The sequence below is a fragment of the Poeciliopsis prolifica genome, unplaced genomic scaffold (assembly GCF_027474105.1).
Source record: "Poeciliopsis prolifica strain line A6 unplaced genomic scaffold, Auburn_PproV2 SCAFFOLD085, whole genome shotgun sequence".
Taxonomy (NCBI): domain Eukaryota; kingdom Metazoa; phylum Chordata; class Actinopteri; order Cyprinodontiformes; family Poeciliidae; genus Poeciliopsis; species Poeciliopsis prolifica.
The window spans coordinates 357935-373654 of NW_026562460.1; the positions used below are offsets into that span (position 1 = coordinate 357935).

General features: G+C 37.6%; 1 protein-coding gene across 1 annotated transcript in view; it reads left to right on the plus strand.

The window, feature by feature from the left end:
* cntnap5a (contactin associated protein family member 5a) overlaps nucleotides 1-15720 on the plus strand; it is a 199469-nt gene that overhangs the window by 50940 nt on the left and 132809 nt on the right. Inside the window, exon 4 of the mRNA XM_055022388.1 lies at nucleotides 15094-15241. Within this exon, the coding sequence (XP_054878363.1) occupies nucleotides 15094-15241 (148 nt within the window). The remainder of the gene's footprint in view (nucleotides 1-15093; nucleotides 15242-15720) is intronic.

Genomic DNA, 15720 nt, shown 5'->3' on the forward strand with positions numbered 1-15720 from the left:
TGGAGCTGTTGCTCTTTGTAACTGACTTCATGAGAGAGATGGACTTCATGTCATTTATTGTGCACTCATCCAAGTGGTTCAGCAACCAAAGAAAGGCATACATTTAAATCAGGTCTGAGCAGCCTTCATATTTCCTGTAGTAAGTCAATGTTTTTACATTCACTTGAAGGATGGCTGGCAGTGTTATAAGTCAGTTTGTGTGCAGCCCCTGACCTGGCCTGAGTTCGGCTCACACTAAGACCTTTTGACAGATTCCACCTCACAGTCGACTAAAGCTCAAAGGTAACAGCTCACTGTCAGCAACCAAGCAGAAGGGAACCAATGAGACACCAGAAGCACCAAACAACCCACATGAAGTGTTTTGAAAAATGCTGCTTTACAATTATAATGATTATGCCTTAAAGCACTAATTAAATAAGTCATTGCAATTAATTTTCAATATCTGTTGAGTCTCTTAGACAAGTTAGGTTTATGTTGATTTGAGTTCGTTCTTCATAATGACAGCAATAATACTGATACACTACTATTGCTAACAAAAATATTATTAATAATATTAATAACATTATTAGCAGTATTATTCTTAGTAATGATAATAATAGTGGCATAGTTCTACCTGGGGAGACCAGAACCGGGAGGCTTAGCACTGCAATGGCTTCTGGTGCTAAGCTATCCAGTGATATATAAAGTAAATACAGTATTTTAAAGTCTATTCTCTGATCTTCAGGGATCCAGTGGAAAGATTTTAGAGCTTGGTTGATGTGCTCTATCTTCCTGGCTTTAGTGAGCAACAGCGTTCTGGATCATCTGCAGTTGGAGGATAAATTTTTTAGGCAGTCCTGTGAAGAGACTGTTGCAGTAATCAATGCGAGTAACAATAAACGCATAGATCAATCAATCAATCAATCAAATTTTATTTGTATAGCACATTTCAGCTACAAGGCATTTCAAAGTGCTTTACATCATAAACACAAAACACAAAGGCATGCAACATAGAATAAAATACCAAGTTTTTTTTTCCCTTTTCCTTTTCTTCCCCTTTTTCCTTCTTTTTCCCCTTCCCTCCTTTTTTCCTTTCTTCCCCCTTCCCTTTGACACGGAATTTGAGCGCCTGTTACCGCCGGACTCCGCCGTCCGTTTAACCACGGGTATTCGCCGGGCCCCGTTGCCCACAACAGGAAAAAAAAAAAAAAAAAAAACTACATACATATCCACAAAATCAAATCCATACATATTACATTTCAAATGCAACTCTAAACAGGTGCGTTTTTACTTGAGATTTGAAGGAAGTCAGGGTTTCCGCTGTTTTACAGTTTTCTGGAAGTTTGTTCCAAATTTTTGGTCCATAGATGCTGAAAGCTGCTTCTCCTCTCTTGGTTCTGGTTCTGGGGATGCAGAGCAGACCAGAACCAGAAGACCTGAGAGTCTGGAAGGTTGATACAACAACAGCAGATCTTTGATGTATTGTGGTGCTAAACCATTCAGTGATTTGTAAACTAACAACAGTATTTTAAAATCTATTCTTTGAGCTACAGGGAGCCAGTGGAGGGACTTTAAAACTGGTGTTATGTCTCTATCTTTCTGGTTTTAGTGAGAACAGGAGCAGCAGCTTCTGGATCAGTTGCAGCTGTTTGATTGATTTGTTGGACAGGCCTGTGAAGACGCTGTTACAATAATCAATGCGACTAACTTATTTAATGAGTTTTTCTACACTTAACAAAAATATAAATGCCCCATGTCAAATATATGAATGTGTTTTATGAACATTTGGATTACGCAATATATAGAGAAAGTCGAAATGTATTTTCAGTAATTACTGATCTTCACATCGGCATTGATAACATCGTGGTATGGCCATTTGTAGTGGATTGACAGACCTTTGAACATGATAGGGGTCAGATTGAGGAATTTGCCAAGCGGACAATTTGAGTTGTGATGCATCTGTTGTGCAGACCAATAGTCTCATTAGCTGTGCGTTTTGCTGGTCTTAGCCGATTCTGCAGATGGACGAGCCAGATGTGGCGATCCTGTACTGGAGTGGTCACAGTGGCCGACGAGGATGAGGTTGGTTTGCAGACTGTTGGAAACAAACTCTTAAAAGGTCTATGTGCCGACATTGAGGCATTGTTTTTGGGACATTGAGGTGTGCAGCTACTGCACCCAACATCATGCTCCCGCATGACTTGAGACATTTGAGGCATTGTGACTTGTGAAAAAATTTGACATTTTGGGGTGGCCTTTTATTTTCTCCAGTCCAAGGATTGCCCAGTTGTTGCTCATTTTGTCTGATCACCACTGGACATGTCCCACCCATGCACTGGATATAACAAAACAATAAATGCTCAGTGACAGGAAATTGGATAAAAACTATACACAAATCAAGATAAATATTTCTTTTGTAATGTCAGCAAATGCTCATTTACAGTTGTTAACTTCATATGGCAACAATATTTAACATGAAATGTTTGTATTTTTGTTAAGTGTAGATCTTGTGGAGACTAATCCTCTAATCCTAGAAATGTTTTCCAGGTGATAGAAGGCCTACAATGTAACTGCCTTTATGTGACATGTGATAACACTAATCTAAAAGATAAAAAGTTTAAGGTGATGTAATATCAGAAAGTAAAATAGCCAGCTCTATTTATATGTAAAATCTGGTTTCAACTTTACTTGAAAGAAATCATTTTATGCAGGGTAAAGGTTTGATTTGAAGTTGTTTTTTCCCTCAGTTGTAGCTTTCTTTGGTGAGCTTCAACTACATGTGTGATCAAAGCTGTCGCACTGATCTTGTGTTGAGCTATTAAAATTATTGTTTCACAAGCAACTTACTTGCTTGTTTTGTCTGTTAAATCCGGAACAGAGTTAATATAATAATACATTTTAACCACGGTTCATTTTGAAAGGAATATCTTTAGAAAACACAGCTGAATGTAGTTTTGTCTGAATGGGAACATGCATAGTATGCACCAGGATGTTTTACTGTTTGATTTTTAATAGTGCTGTACAACTTAAGTTCTTTTTTTTTTAAAATATCAGTGCTCTAGTTATAAACGGTGCTTTAACCTAAAATCCCCTATGATATTTTCAATATCCTTCAGAGTTCATTAACTGTATGGTCTTTGCATATATTCATAGTTAGGAAGGGGGATGTGTTTCAGCAGGGAGTTCATATTATCCTTCATTATGTTAACAAAGCCTTATTTAAAAATCTCTTTTTAATGCAGTGGTGAATAAATGTGTGAAACAAATTCTCGTTTTTGAGGGGAATATTTAAACATTAATTTGCCTGCATGTTAACAATTCAGGTAGATGGGGATCTAACAAGGATTAAAATGTGTTTGCATGAGCACCAAAGAGTGATTTTATGCTGTTAATTTCCTTTATCCTTCTAACACAGTGATAATGGTGCTCCTGAATGGACTAGTGCTGCACAGCTTACAGGAAATTTGAGCAACCTTTTGGTCACTGTATCTGATAAACACCTGATGTTGGTGAAAAGAAGGGTTTGCCTGTCATCAATAAGCACCATTATTCCAAAAGTCTATTCTGACAGAATTAGCCATTATGAGTAGGATTGTTGGAACATGTCAATGGGTTTTTGAAGGATTAGTCACACCACTGTTTTTCATTCAGTTGTTTTTTGGCAAGATCCTCATCTGATGCAGGGCTGCTAGATTTGATCATGAAGACTATTATATAGTCTAATTTAATAAAACTGAATCTGAAAGAAAACATGCAGTTGTTAGAAAGTGCATGTTTTTCAAATGCTGCTTTTTGCCTTTTCATAAACATAACTTGTAGGTTTCAAATTCTAATTTTATATTTCAAGGATAACAAAAGCTATCCAAACCAACCTGAAAAAGTAACTGCCCCTGAGAAACCTAAAGGACCAGTTTCTCATCCAGAGTTTAAGACTTAATTTTACATTGCTTTCAAGTTCATATCAGCTCTATCAGACTTGAAGGTAAGTATGGGAAAAAAGATTCCCATACTTAGCTTAGGCTGCATTCAAATTTCTTGAACCAACGCTGGAACTAATTCAGGTCAAAATTATAACAAAATTAAAACCGGCAAGTAAAATCGTTCCAAGCTCCCATCTACAACCCAGCACATCCACAGCATGATAGTCAGTTATCATCTCCAAATAAAATGACCAAACAATTTTCTGTAAAATAATAATGAAACACAATAGGACTAAAGACAATAAACATTTATTGGGACAATCACTTGATTGAGAGATGTTTGCCAGTACCTGTCACCTCTTTGCATGCCAGGTACCAGACAGTAAATGAAAGGCCACAATTAGGTTGCTGTCCACTAAGACTGAGCTTATGTTGACAATGCTCCTTTAGTATCATTACACAATCATGTGTTACCTATCCTTGCACTTTGCACTGTCCCACAAAGCCTGGCATAAATTAAACAAATTTATCTTGCAGCCCGCCTTTAATACCAGAGCAAAGAGTGCCGCATTTCGAGCTACGAGTGGGATGCATTGACTAATGACAAGTGGTGCTGTGTCATAATCGGCGTCATTACTGCAGAGGACAAATCATGTATGTATTTGGTGCTAATGAGGGGGATATGGTGGGGAGACATCCTGATGTTTTATTGTGGTCATAGTGTCGGTAGCCACAAGGACTGACACCAGTTAATCTCTTGGTTGACAACACAGTGCTATGCCAGTCACATGTCTTAGTTCTTCTATCCATCACTCTGACACATTATGTTAACAAGAGAATGCTTGTCCATGAATGCGTGCCTGCAGATCATGGTGACGTCCTGTCAGGTCTTTAATAGTGTATCGACTTTCCTCATCAAAAGTTGCTGTGACTGTATGACTCCATTCTGGACCAAGTCATTGAAAGGGAAAATACAACACGAAATAACACATGATGGATGAATAGAATAGAATAGAGAATAGAATAGAATAGCATTTATTGTCATTGAACAGGATTCAACAAAATTTCTATTGCAACTCCCGTGCAAAAAGTCAAAATATACAATATTAAATAAACAAACACACAATAATAATAATATATACAACTAAAATTAACTAAAGGCACTCAACCACACCAAAGAAGAAGCAGCAGGTCCAATTATGGTAAAGTGCAGATGATGTGACAGTGCAAGTGCAGAATGAATAGAATGTATGAATGAATAGAAATTTACAAAAAAGATTCCTTTTTTGTCATTTTGTTTTGGCAATATTTTTTAGAATACAGCCACAGGTTTCCCTGGTAGCTTTCCACAGATAGCCCTTCCCCTTTAACCAGGCTTTACTTGCACCTCCACCAGGCTGAGCCCTGGTTGTTTATTTACGATAGGCTTTTTTATACACCAGTAACAGTGATAGTGAACAAGTTAAAGAGTATCTTTGGTGAAATGGTTGGAAGCTGGTGACATAGTGTGGTCAGAATTTTCACACTCAGGGAGTCTAAAGTCAGGCATCTTTTTTATTCACTGGAATTCTGTAATTGAACGTTCTAAAATGGATAAATTTATTTTAAATTAGATTACTTTCATTTTAAAAATGAAAGTAACTGGCAGCCATTTAAGAGTTCAGTTGTCAAGTGTGTGAGCCCCAGTCACGAAAGAAAAAACTGTTCCTACAAATAAATAATTTAAAACCCTTCATAGTGCTGACTCTGTACTGTGACAATTCTTAAAACTAGAACACTTCAAAGATGCCGTTTCCATGTAAGAATGATTTTAATTGACAGTATGTAATTCTTTTTCAAGATTTTAGAAAGAAAAGGGAGCTTATGGATTGGCTTAAAATGATAAGTATGAACAAATGCAGAGCAGGCTTCTTAATCTGTGGTGTCACGGTGGCATGTTTAAAGTTTACTGGTACTATCCAATTTTCCAAACTGGAATTTAGAATTTGGGGTATTGAAGATCTCTTTAAAAAAACGAGGTTGATTGATGGGAGACCCAGAAGGTTTCATGTGACTCACTATTTCATGCAAAAAAGATAAACTTGTAAGTTCAAACTGGCCAGAAACAACATAGCATGTATTAAAGATTGAAGGGTCATTTTCACTCAGCTTGCCTGTGTTGGCACCTGGCAGCCCGCATAGCCTCAACTAGTTAGTTTTCAGTGGAGCCACAGAATCTAAGATCATTAAACAAGTTGTATAAAAGTGTAAAGAAAGTACTTCAATATCTGAATGAAAACACAGTTACTTTTGTTACTATTTGCTGCTTTCTACCATTTCTAACTGGCACTGGGTTCTAAATGTGGTACATAAAAAGACTTGTTTTTCTTATGGATCTCTTTAATGAAAGGCCATTTCTGGCAACTCTGTCTACATAATGTTCAAATATCTCATCTTTTTGCATTAGGCACCTGATAGAAGTTCAATCAGTCCCACTATTAGACTTTTAAATATGTATCCAGCAAGATTCCATAAAGATCTGGCCAAATTAAGGCGTATGCTCTGTGATTACTTCTTTGTCTACATACAGATGTAAAACACAATATTATCCGTTAATGAGTTACTGGGCACATATCTTCTTTTCATCGAGTGAAAAGGAAATATGTTGACAACCTCCTCAAGGTGTCATCATTTTGTCATCACATTTAAGAACGACATCTTTTGCATTTTACAGAAAATTCTTTCCACTTCAATAATTTTAACTATTTTATGTTGCTTTGTCTCATCACATTCCAAAGAAATATGTCAGTTTGTGTTCAATAGTGCCAAAAATTTGAAAACTTCAAAGCATGTGAATATTTTTTCAAAGTGAAATAAAAGTAAATAACAAATAAAACAGCTGTAAGCTAAACATTATGAGAAAAACAGAATAAGTTTCTGCTATATGCTTAGGCTGAAGAAAAGTATGAGACTGTCAATTGAGACGTTCAGCTGACTGACAACCAGGGATCACTCCAGAGTTTCCTCTCCCAGCGTGGTTCTGCTTTTGTAACATTCCCTTAACGTGGTGATGCCTCGGGCTGTTTAACTTCCCACTAACCTTCTAGAACATACTGTAGCATCTTCAGTGCCAGGAGCAAATTTTGTCCCCCAGTGAATTGATTAAAATAAACGTATCTGCTTGTTCTCTATGCAGAAAAAGAGGAAAACTGACACAAGGGAGCTCATCACGGGAGATGAAGCATAAAGAGTCTTAATTAACAGGGAGGAACTGTTCCACAGTGACAGCAACATAAATAGAAATAATGAAGTCACTGTAGGGTGAGGCTGTTTTGGTGGATAGGGGCCAAACCTGCTGCTATTGCCCTTTGGAACATCTTCTGGACCCCCAGGCCTTTCTTCACATACTAAACTGGATCTCCCTCTTGGGACACATGGCATGCACTCTGCTGCAACATTTTCCACACAGACGTCAGAGTGACCTGAGGGGCTCCTGAGGTGGGATTTCTTTAGAATACAAATAACTCAAGATGACGTACATCTGAGTGTTGTTATTGAGTGAGTGAGTGCAGTCCAGAGTCAATTAGAGGGCATGTGGCTCAGATCCAGATGCCGTGAGTTTAATAACGATGATCAAATAACAAGAATGTAGCCCAGGCAGAATGTAGGGAACTATGTAAAAGGTATTTTGGAATACCTTGCTTTTCTTGAGTTTAGTATAATGGACTCCCTATGAGTCTTGTTATGTGCAATGTGCAGTGTCAATATCCATAAAAACTTTTTTTTGAGTTTCAGAAAGAATTCTTGGCATCATGCCATACTGTAAAAAAAAAAAAAAAAAAAAAAAGACAGAAATAGCTTCCCATTTCAAAAATAGCCAGTTATGACAAAAAATCTGCATTCCAACTGAACTGGCCCACAGAGGGCAGCTCATTTGGGTAATGGTGACTGACTAACCAGACACACAAACTTCTGCACCGCCTGGATTCACAAGAATCACATATAGATCTTAAGGAGCTAGAAGCTGCTTAATATTAACAGGACACTTAGCTCCTCTTCATGGAGAGCTGCATCAGATTGTGGAAGACTTTTGGTTCCCAGCTGAAGATAGTTGCCCAAGTTAAAATAAAGTGTGGCATTTGCCAAAGTACTGCTTATCTCTGCAACTGTTCTGTCCAATTACCACAGATTATTATTGGCCCCGAAAACATGGGCCCTCTGATCAACCAATGTATTGAACTCTACAGCTTGGCTTTAAAGTCAAATGTCAGAAATTTTAACTTTTACAATATCTCAAAAAAGGTTATCTAAAACAACTTGACAAAACAAAATTAATCATTTAAAAAATATTTTCTAACTAAAAGTGTCATCAGTAATGACAATTAGTGACATATTTCTTTGAAGAGTCTCCCACCTTTATCTTCCTGGTTACTTCTGTGGTTCCTCTGTAACACTGATTCATTCCTGAAAATCCCTGAAGTGCTCCAAGTGTTAGTAAATCAAGCCACAGACTTCTTCCTATCCAACTCTGGTTTATCACCATGTTTGAATCTACCTTGGGTGTATCTGCTCTTGTAACTGTGCATGTCACCGCATTTCTGTGAAATATTGGTGAGATGGCTATTCCTGTTTCTATTTGCCCTAGTCTAGACCTTTCACATGTGTCACAAAGAAAAATACTTTCATTCATTTTAGTTGGTCAAAAAACAATAAACAGAAAATCTCACATCACATCTGGTTCAATACTGTGAACCTTGTTATTTTAAATTTCACAGTCCTTCTTGCTCCAGGTCCAGAATTGTTGCAGCCACATTCTCTAACTTGATTTCCCACGTACGTCAACCAAAATCTACTTGTAGTTCCAAGTAGAACCAAGAACCAAGTATGAAATTTGAGGAGATCAATCTTCCCAGATTGTTGAACTTTATCTGTGGAACAAACTATGGAATTTTCCCATTGGTTCTTGCAATAAACAGTTCACCCATGTGATATATGCAAAAAGAAATTCTACTAAATAAAATGTAAATGTGTGTAACTTTTGACTTTACTGACCATTAGTGGTCAGTAAATGCCCTTACTGACCACAAATGGAAAAATATCCAAACCTCTGACCTTGAGAAAAAAATTTAAGATTTTATTATATATTTATACATTTGGCTTTAACTTTAAAAGTTTTCTGTATTATTAAGAATTGGTTTGTGGCCAAGCCACTTCATTATCTTATTGTACTTCAACTTAAGATAATCTGTTGTTACCTTAGAAATGCTTTTTATGCCGTTATTAAGCAATAAAACCAAATCAATGAGCCATATTTCTGGTTCTCTTTGAGGACCATTCCCACCACACAGACGCATGCACACATAGATGCACGCATGCACACACACAATCACCGACTCCTGAAAAGAGTCCTTGTCTCTTAGCAGGGAAACAATCCCAAAGCATACTTTTTCACAGTCTGTTCTTACCTATTTGTGGTGTCAAATTCCACATTTATCTTCCTTCAACATTGAATTCTAAATTGATGCCAAAAATGTGGAGTTTCATCATATCACAGCATTTTTTCTCAAGGCTACCCTGAATTATTTACATGTTGACTGTCAAATGTTTACCATCCACCCCATATCTAGCAGCTATAATTGATAACCTCCTAAAACTACTTTCTTGTGTAGTTTTAGGAGGATCCCTCACTTTTCGCATGATCATCCTTACCCTAAATTAATAAACATTTCACATTTATTTCAGTTTCTCGCCATCATTGGCCTTCCTAATCCCTGATATCCTAACGGGAAAGGTGTAAAAAAAAAAAAAAAAGTCACCCCCCAGTTAAACACCAGCAGCACCTGGTTAGTAGGCGGCAAGCCAAGGCTGAGATCCTTTTTAAAGCTCTGCTCTGATGGAGCATCATCATTAGTGAATTAAACTAAGTGGAAGTCACTACCAGTTCCTGGTATCCTACTGCACTGCTCAGGCAGTTCTTCTGTTTTATTGTAATCTCCTTTGTGGTGCATAAATGGTCCTAACTGGACAAGTAAGAAATAATTTGTGAGATTGAAAAAAAAATTATTTATATAAATTTCAGTTCAAAAACACCTTATTGATCCCAGAGGAAAATACAATTTTCACACATACATCAGGCAGCCCATTTCTTTAATTTCAGATCTTGGTGATCAGCCGTTACTTAAATGTGAAGCCATTGATCTCATCTACCTCAGCAAAGGTTTAATAATGAATCACTGTGCTCTTCTGTTCTCCAGTGAGAGGTTTGACTGACTGACCCCTCACCAGGTCATGTCTGCACATTCGCAGTTAACTATTGTCACTGTCGAAAACTCAGCAACTGTCTTACTATATTTAGCAACATTTCAGACAAAAAAATGATATTGGGCAAAATCGGAATCCACAGGTCAGGCTTTTTCAAGATCAGTAATCAGCAGTTAGCCAGAAAACTGCAATCGGTGCATGCTTAATGTATAAGAACCACAATATTATGAATGAGGAAACTTACAAAGAGAACACCTGTTCACTTACACACCAATGGTAATTCTGTAAATCATGGTATCACGCATGGATGGATTTCTTAATTTAAATGGGTTCATTTTTTTGAGGGATACAGAGTGAAGGTATTGTAATTTTGGCAAAATATGTTTATAAGAGCGATATTCCATCGTCCTTCCATGGAAGCATGCAGCGTCCAGACAAACATTAACCCTCTCCAGGCAGGTGTTGCAGATTTGCAACAACTTAGCCAGTCTTTGCAAGTAATTTTAGTCTGAGAGGGTTAAAATATATTTTGATATAAGCTGCTGCTTTGACCTGACTACAGCACTGCCAAAACATAAGAACCCTCAATTGAACATAAAATATTTAAAAACCAGACACCGATGTATCACAGCAAGGCCACTAGTCACTGTAACGCTGAACACTGAACTTATTGTGCGGTGAAGTTAAGAATGCGGAGCTGCACCAAGAACCTAATAGCAACACTGAAGAGAAGAAAAGTTACCATCGATACGGTTACAGCCATGCATGTCTTAATGTTACACATCTCAGTTTTTTGCCAGTAGCTCAAAGTCTAAAAACTAGTATTGGTGTGCATATAAGATGTAAAGTTTACCTTTGAGCAAGCCCCCCCATGCTGTCCTCTGAACACCCCCCCTTGAGAAACACTCTGTCTTCTGTTCATCTTAGCCCCCTGTTTTTCAAAGGCTTTTTTGTCTCTAGTGGCTTTTATTTAGAAGGTGCCAGATAGAAAAATGGGTAATTAGAGAGGGGGAAGAAATGCAGCAAACATCGTCCGACCAGGAATCTATCTTGCGACAGGACCAAGGTCTCCATATTTGGGTTGTGCTTTACCACTCAGCACCCTTCACCCCATGTTTAACTGGAAGATTACAGCCCACATTTCTGTGGTAAAATGATTCTTTTATTGGTCTGATGTAACATCCTAATTCTAAACATAGCTTGAAATGAAACCATCAGAATGAGCAGAAATGAATACTTCAATACTTGTCTGTATGTGTATAAAGTCTATATATTGTTTCACTTAGAGACAGAGTAATTGAGCAAATTGGTTGGATGATTTTGAAGAGAATAGTCTCTTGATGTGGGATTTATTTCCCCTTAATAAATAAATGTGCCTAAATTTTGTTATTTTTTCTTCTCTATTAATTTTTAGCACTGCCATAGTATTTTTGTTTAGTATGGCTTTATACACATCTTTACAGTGATGTATGTAAAGAGTGGTGCGAACATATTCCAAGTATTGCTACAAAATTATATTTGCAAAACTGTGACCCTGCTGTAGGCGACATCCATGAAGACACACAAGTTGAAAATAGTGAGAAATCACATCAGTGTGACACAAGAACAATAGATTACACTACCTGAGTGGAAATATTTACTCTAACATGGATTATGACCACCAAATAGCATCTTTTTTTGTTGCTGGTCCAGTGAGTTTTGCATGCAGCCTGGTGATTCTAGTATTGTTGAAAACGGCAGAGCATTGCTTTGTGTGCATTGGCCATGTTGCACATGTTGGATTGCTGCATGTTTTACAGGGTATGCCTCGTTAGCCTCATTAGCATCCAATTACGTTTTTATTCATCAAGCTGTTTAGTGTTGAAGCTGAGTGATGTTGAGGTAGAAAATATTGTTTCTATCATTTAGATGAGCTTTTTCTCAATACGTGGATATGCAAAATACGTATATTGTTAAATGTATAGCATGTGTTTTTAATTGATCTTGTGCAAGTGCTTAGGCACCAAATGGGGGTTCTCATGTTACTATAATGTTAAAGGAACATTGTGGGACAATTTCTTAGTTTTTAATGTTAGATATGTTAATGATCCCAACTACCACTCAATGACTGTCAAGATAAATTGCATCACTATTTTCAGGTATTTTTCTACCTTAATGTTTATGATTGTTTTCACTTGATTTCATCACGATTACTCTTGTTGGAAAATTTGATTTTTCTCAGTCTCTCCTCTTGAAGTCTCTTCAACAGTAAAATCCTACACTTTGTTTTTTTTTTCTCTTCTCCTGAAAGAGGATCTGTGTGATTTTAATGACGGTACCACTCCTCTGTGTAAAATGGCCTGCTGTGCAAATTGATATGACTGATTCATTGTAGTGAAATTGAAAGTTAATTTGTTCAGCAACATATCTAAATACTAATTAAAACTTAGTCTGGTCTGACAGTTGTAATTTGTTCTTATAAATCACCATTTTTATGCACTGTAATTCTGAGACCAGAATTTCTGTAATCTGCAGCAAGTCAATGTAAACAGGGAGACTCTCTGTTCAGCTAAATGTTATGAAACAGCTACACGCTCATTACTATTTTCATATATGACATTGCATAAATATGATTTTCAAATGACAACATTTCATGCTATGAAAAATATTCTTACGAGAAAACAGCACACAACCATGAATTGTAACTATGAACAGAATACCAGTGTGTGTAATATTACAACTACAAAAGCCTCAATGCAATACTTATATGTATTTAGTAAGGTCCATACATTCCTAATCTTGGTGTGAGTACTATGTTTTGCATTAATGTGAGCACTCAGTGGCTCTGATGCCCACACCCACTCCCACAAGGAGAAAGTTTTGGTCTACTTTTGTGGAGCTAAATTGGGTCCCTAAAATCCTAAGTTCAGAAAAAAAATACAATATTTGAAACTGGAAAACAAAATAAAAATGAAAAAAATTACTCTTCAGATTCAAGGGTGATTTTCAGTTTCAGATCTCTGTTTATTTTTTTAGTTTAAAGTTTTTGTTTCTTTTGAACAAACTTTATGGCCCCAATTTAGCTCCATGTACTTTTTCTTCCAGGACAAAATACACACCACTAGAAAAGACTGAGAGAAATTGTCCCTCAGACTTTTGACAGCACGTTGAAGAAACAAACACCACTGTCCAACGTCTGGACTGAATTTCATCATCCTTGCTAACCTCCTCTGGACAACACAGGAGGCTCATCCTGATAAATATAGTTATTAAGCGCTAGTGTCCTGTGAGTCCCCAATAACTGGTTCATTAGAAGGTCTCTACAGACGTAGGCAATTCAGCCATTTGAATCACCTGTGAAGGAGTAAGTATACATGTTAAACCTTAAGGTTTACTCCATATTTCATTCATCCTCATGTTGTACAGTCTTAGTACCTCCAGTGGTCCAGAGATGCCAAACTCCAGCCCTCCAGGGCCAGTATCCAGGAACTTCTACACATGCCTGTTTTTCAACAAAACTGAATCAAATAATTAGGTCATTAGCATTACTCTGTAGAATTTGACTACATGCTGAGGAGGCATTGCAACCAATTGATTCAATGGGGTTGGTTCTGCAGTACGTCCTCACACAGACAATCACCCTCATTCTTTTCCTGCCTCACCAAAATTTCACTCATGAATTATTGCTAAGAATGCATCTTTTCCTTCAACTTTCCATTTTAAATATGTAGTTTTTACTTTTAGTGGTTTAATTGCAAGTTTTTAAATATCCAATAGCAGTTAACTAAAATTAATGCTGAAACTGCAGCTGAGCGTAACTTCCAGAGCAGACTGTTTTCATCAAAACACTGATGTTGACTTTCCATCCTTCACACTGAACATCTTAACATGCTCTTGGACCTGGTTCATTTCCTTCAGAAACATTCCACAGCAGAACTGAGGTAATGCACACACATTAACCACATAAGTAAAGCCCAGTGGCATTAGTTAATCCCTCCTGTGCTGATGTGACTTATAGCATATGTTGTAATAATGCCAGCTCTTCCTGTTTTAAGACTCTGCCACCAGGCTCCACTCAGTCCATGGCTGAAAATAGTAAAAGCAGTGGCATAAATCAGCGACAGCACTCTGCTGCTGCGTTGATTATCCAGTAAGAAGCTGGGTTCTGGTCCATTTAATGATGCCTCTGTTCCACAGCGCTCCACAAGAGTCCCACAGTCATTCCGGTTCCTTCCCGTTGTGTTCTCGTTGCCAAAAGCAAGCTGAAGGATTTTTCATGTCTGACTGTGTTGAACTATTCTTAAAAGCCTGGAGCCACTCTGTCAAAGATCTATCATCTTGGTTCTTTCTCGTGCTTATTGATTTGATATGTCACCTGCCCAGAAATTGGTTATGGTGAAGCTGGTAATCAGTCATTTTAGAGGAGAGGCTGTTTGTCTCTGTTTTAGCCTCCATCTTTCACTGTGTTTCACTGTTTATGTCCTCTGGCATTATCTGGTGGAGACTGGAAGACAGTGAGGGGTGGAAAAAAGCAAAAGAAGAATGACATCTCATAGTTGTACTCAGAGGTCTTTGCTTTTAGCTCTGCAGGGAGAAAAACACAATATGAGAGCCCTTATTTTGCCTCAGGCTGCCTCAGTGGTCATTTCTCCTCCACCTCTCATGGTGCTGTTAGAACGAATATTCTCACATTTCACCAGCACACCATCATTCTTATCACTTTACATCAAATAGTTTATTCAAGAAGCAGAGTCAGACATTGGTCTTGCCTTGGTCCCTGTCATTATTATGTTTTATTTATTTATTTTGTTTTGACTGAAGAAGGATTTAGATTTCCATGCTGCTTCTGTTTAGAATGCTCAGGAGATATAAATTTCTTCACCCTTCTGAGACTTTTACTGTGCTCACCATATCTAAGTAGACCATTGGTGGCTTATTCTCTATTAATTCTACTCTATCCTCCCCCTTCCTGCAGAGGTTTGACGGGAATGTGAATTCAGAGACGGTTGTCCAGAACAAGCTGTCCCACCCGGTGAAGACACGTTTCCTGCGTTTTGTTCCTCTTGACTGGAATCCCAGCGGGTGGATGGGCCTGAGAGTGGAGGTGTTTGGATGTTCCTACAGTGAGTACACAACACCTCGTGGCTCAGCCTGTTTTCTGAAAGCACTCAGCACTGTGGAGCGTCCACTCCTGCTCAGATCATTTACCAGTGATGGATTGTAATGAAGAACATTTTCTCACCTCTTGGTTTTAAAAAGGCTTGAATCTGTAGAAAAGTAGATTTTTATTTTATTTCACTAAGGCTCACCACAACAACCTCAGGCAAGCACTGGAACATTTTTAAAGTGACTGCCCAGATAGCATAATATGACTGAAACAACACTGAAACAATGTCAGGCAGAAATATTAAATCTATGTTGAAGCCTGACATTGAAGCCTGAAATAAAGTTGAAAGTGGTCGGTAACTTACATGTTGAATCAACGATAGGATTTCAACCAGAGCTGATGGTTGAATCAACATTGATTCAACCATCATCTGATTGTGGATCTACATGCACATTTGGGTTGATTTATATTGAATGAAAGCTAATTAATCAATGT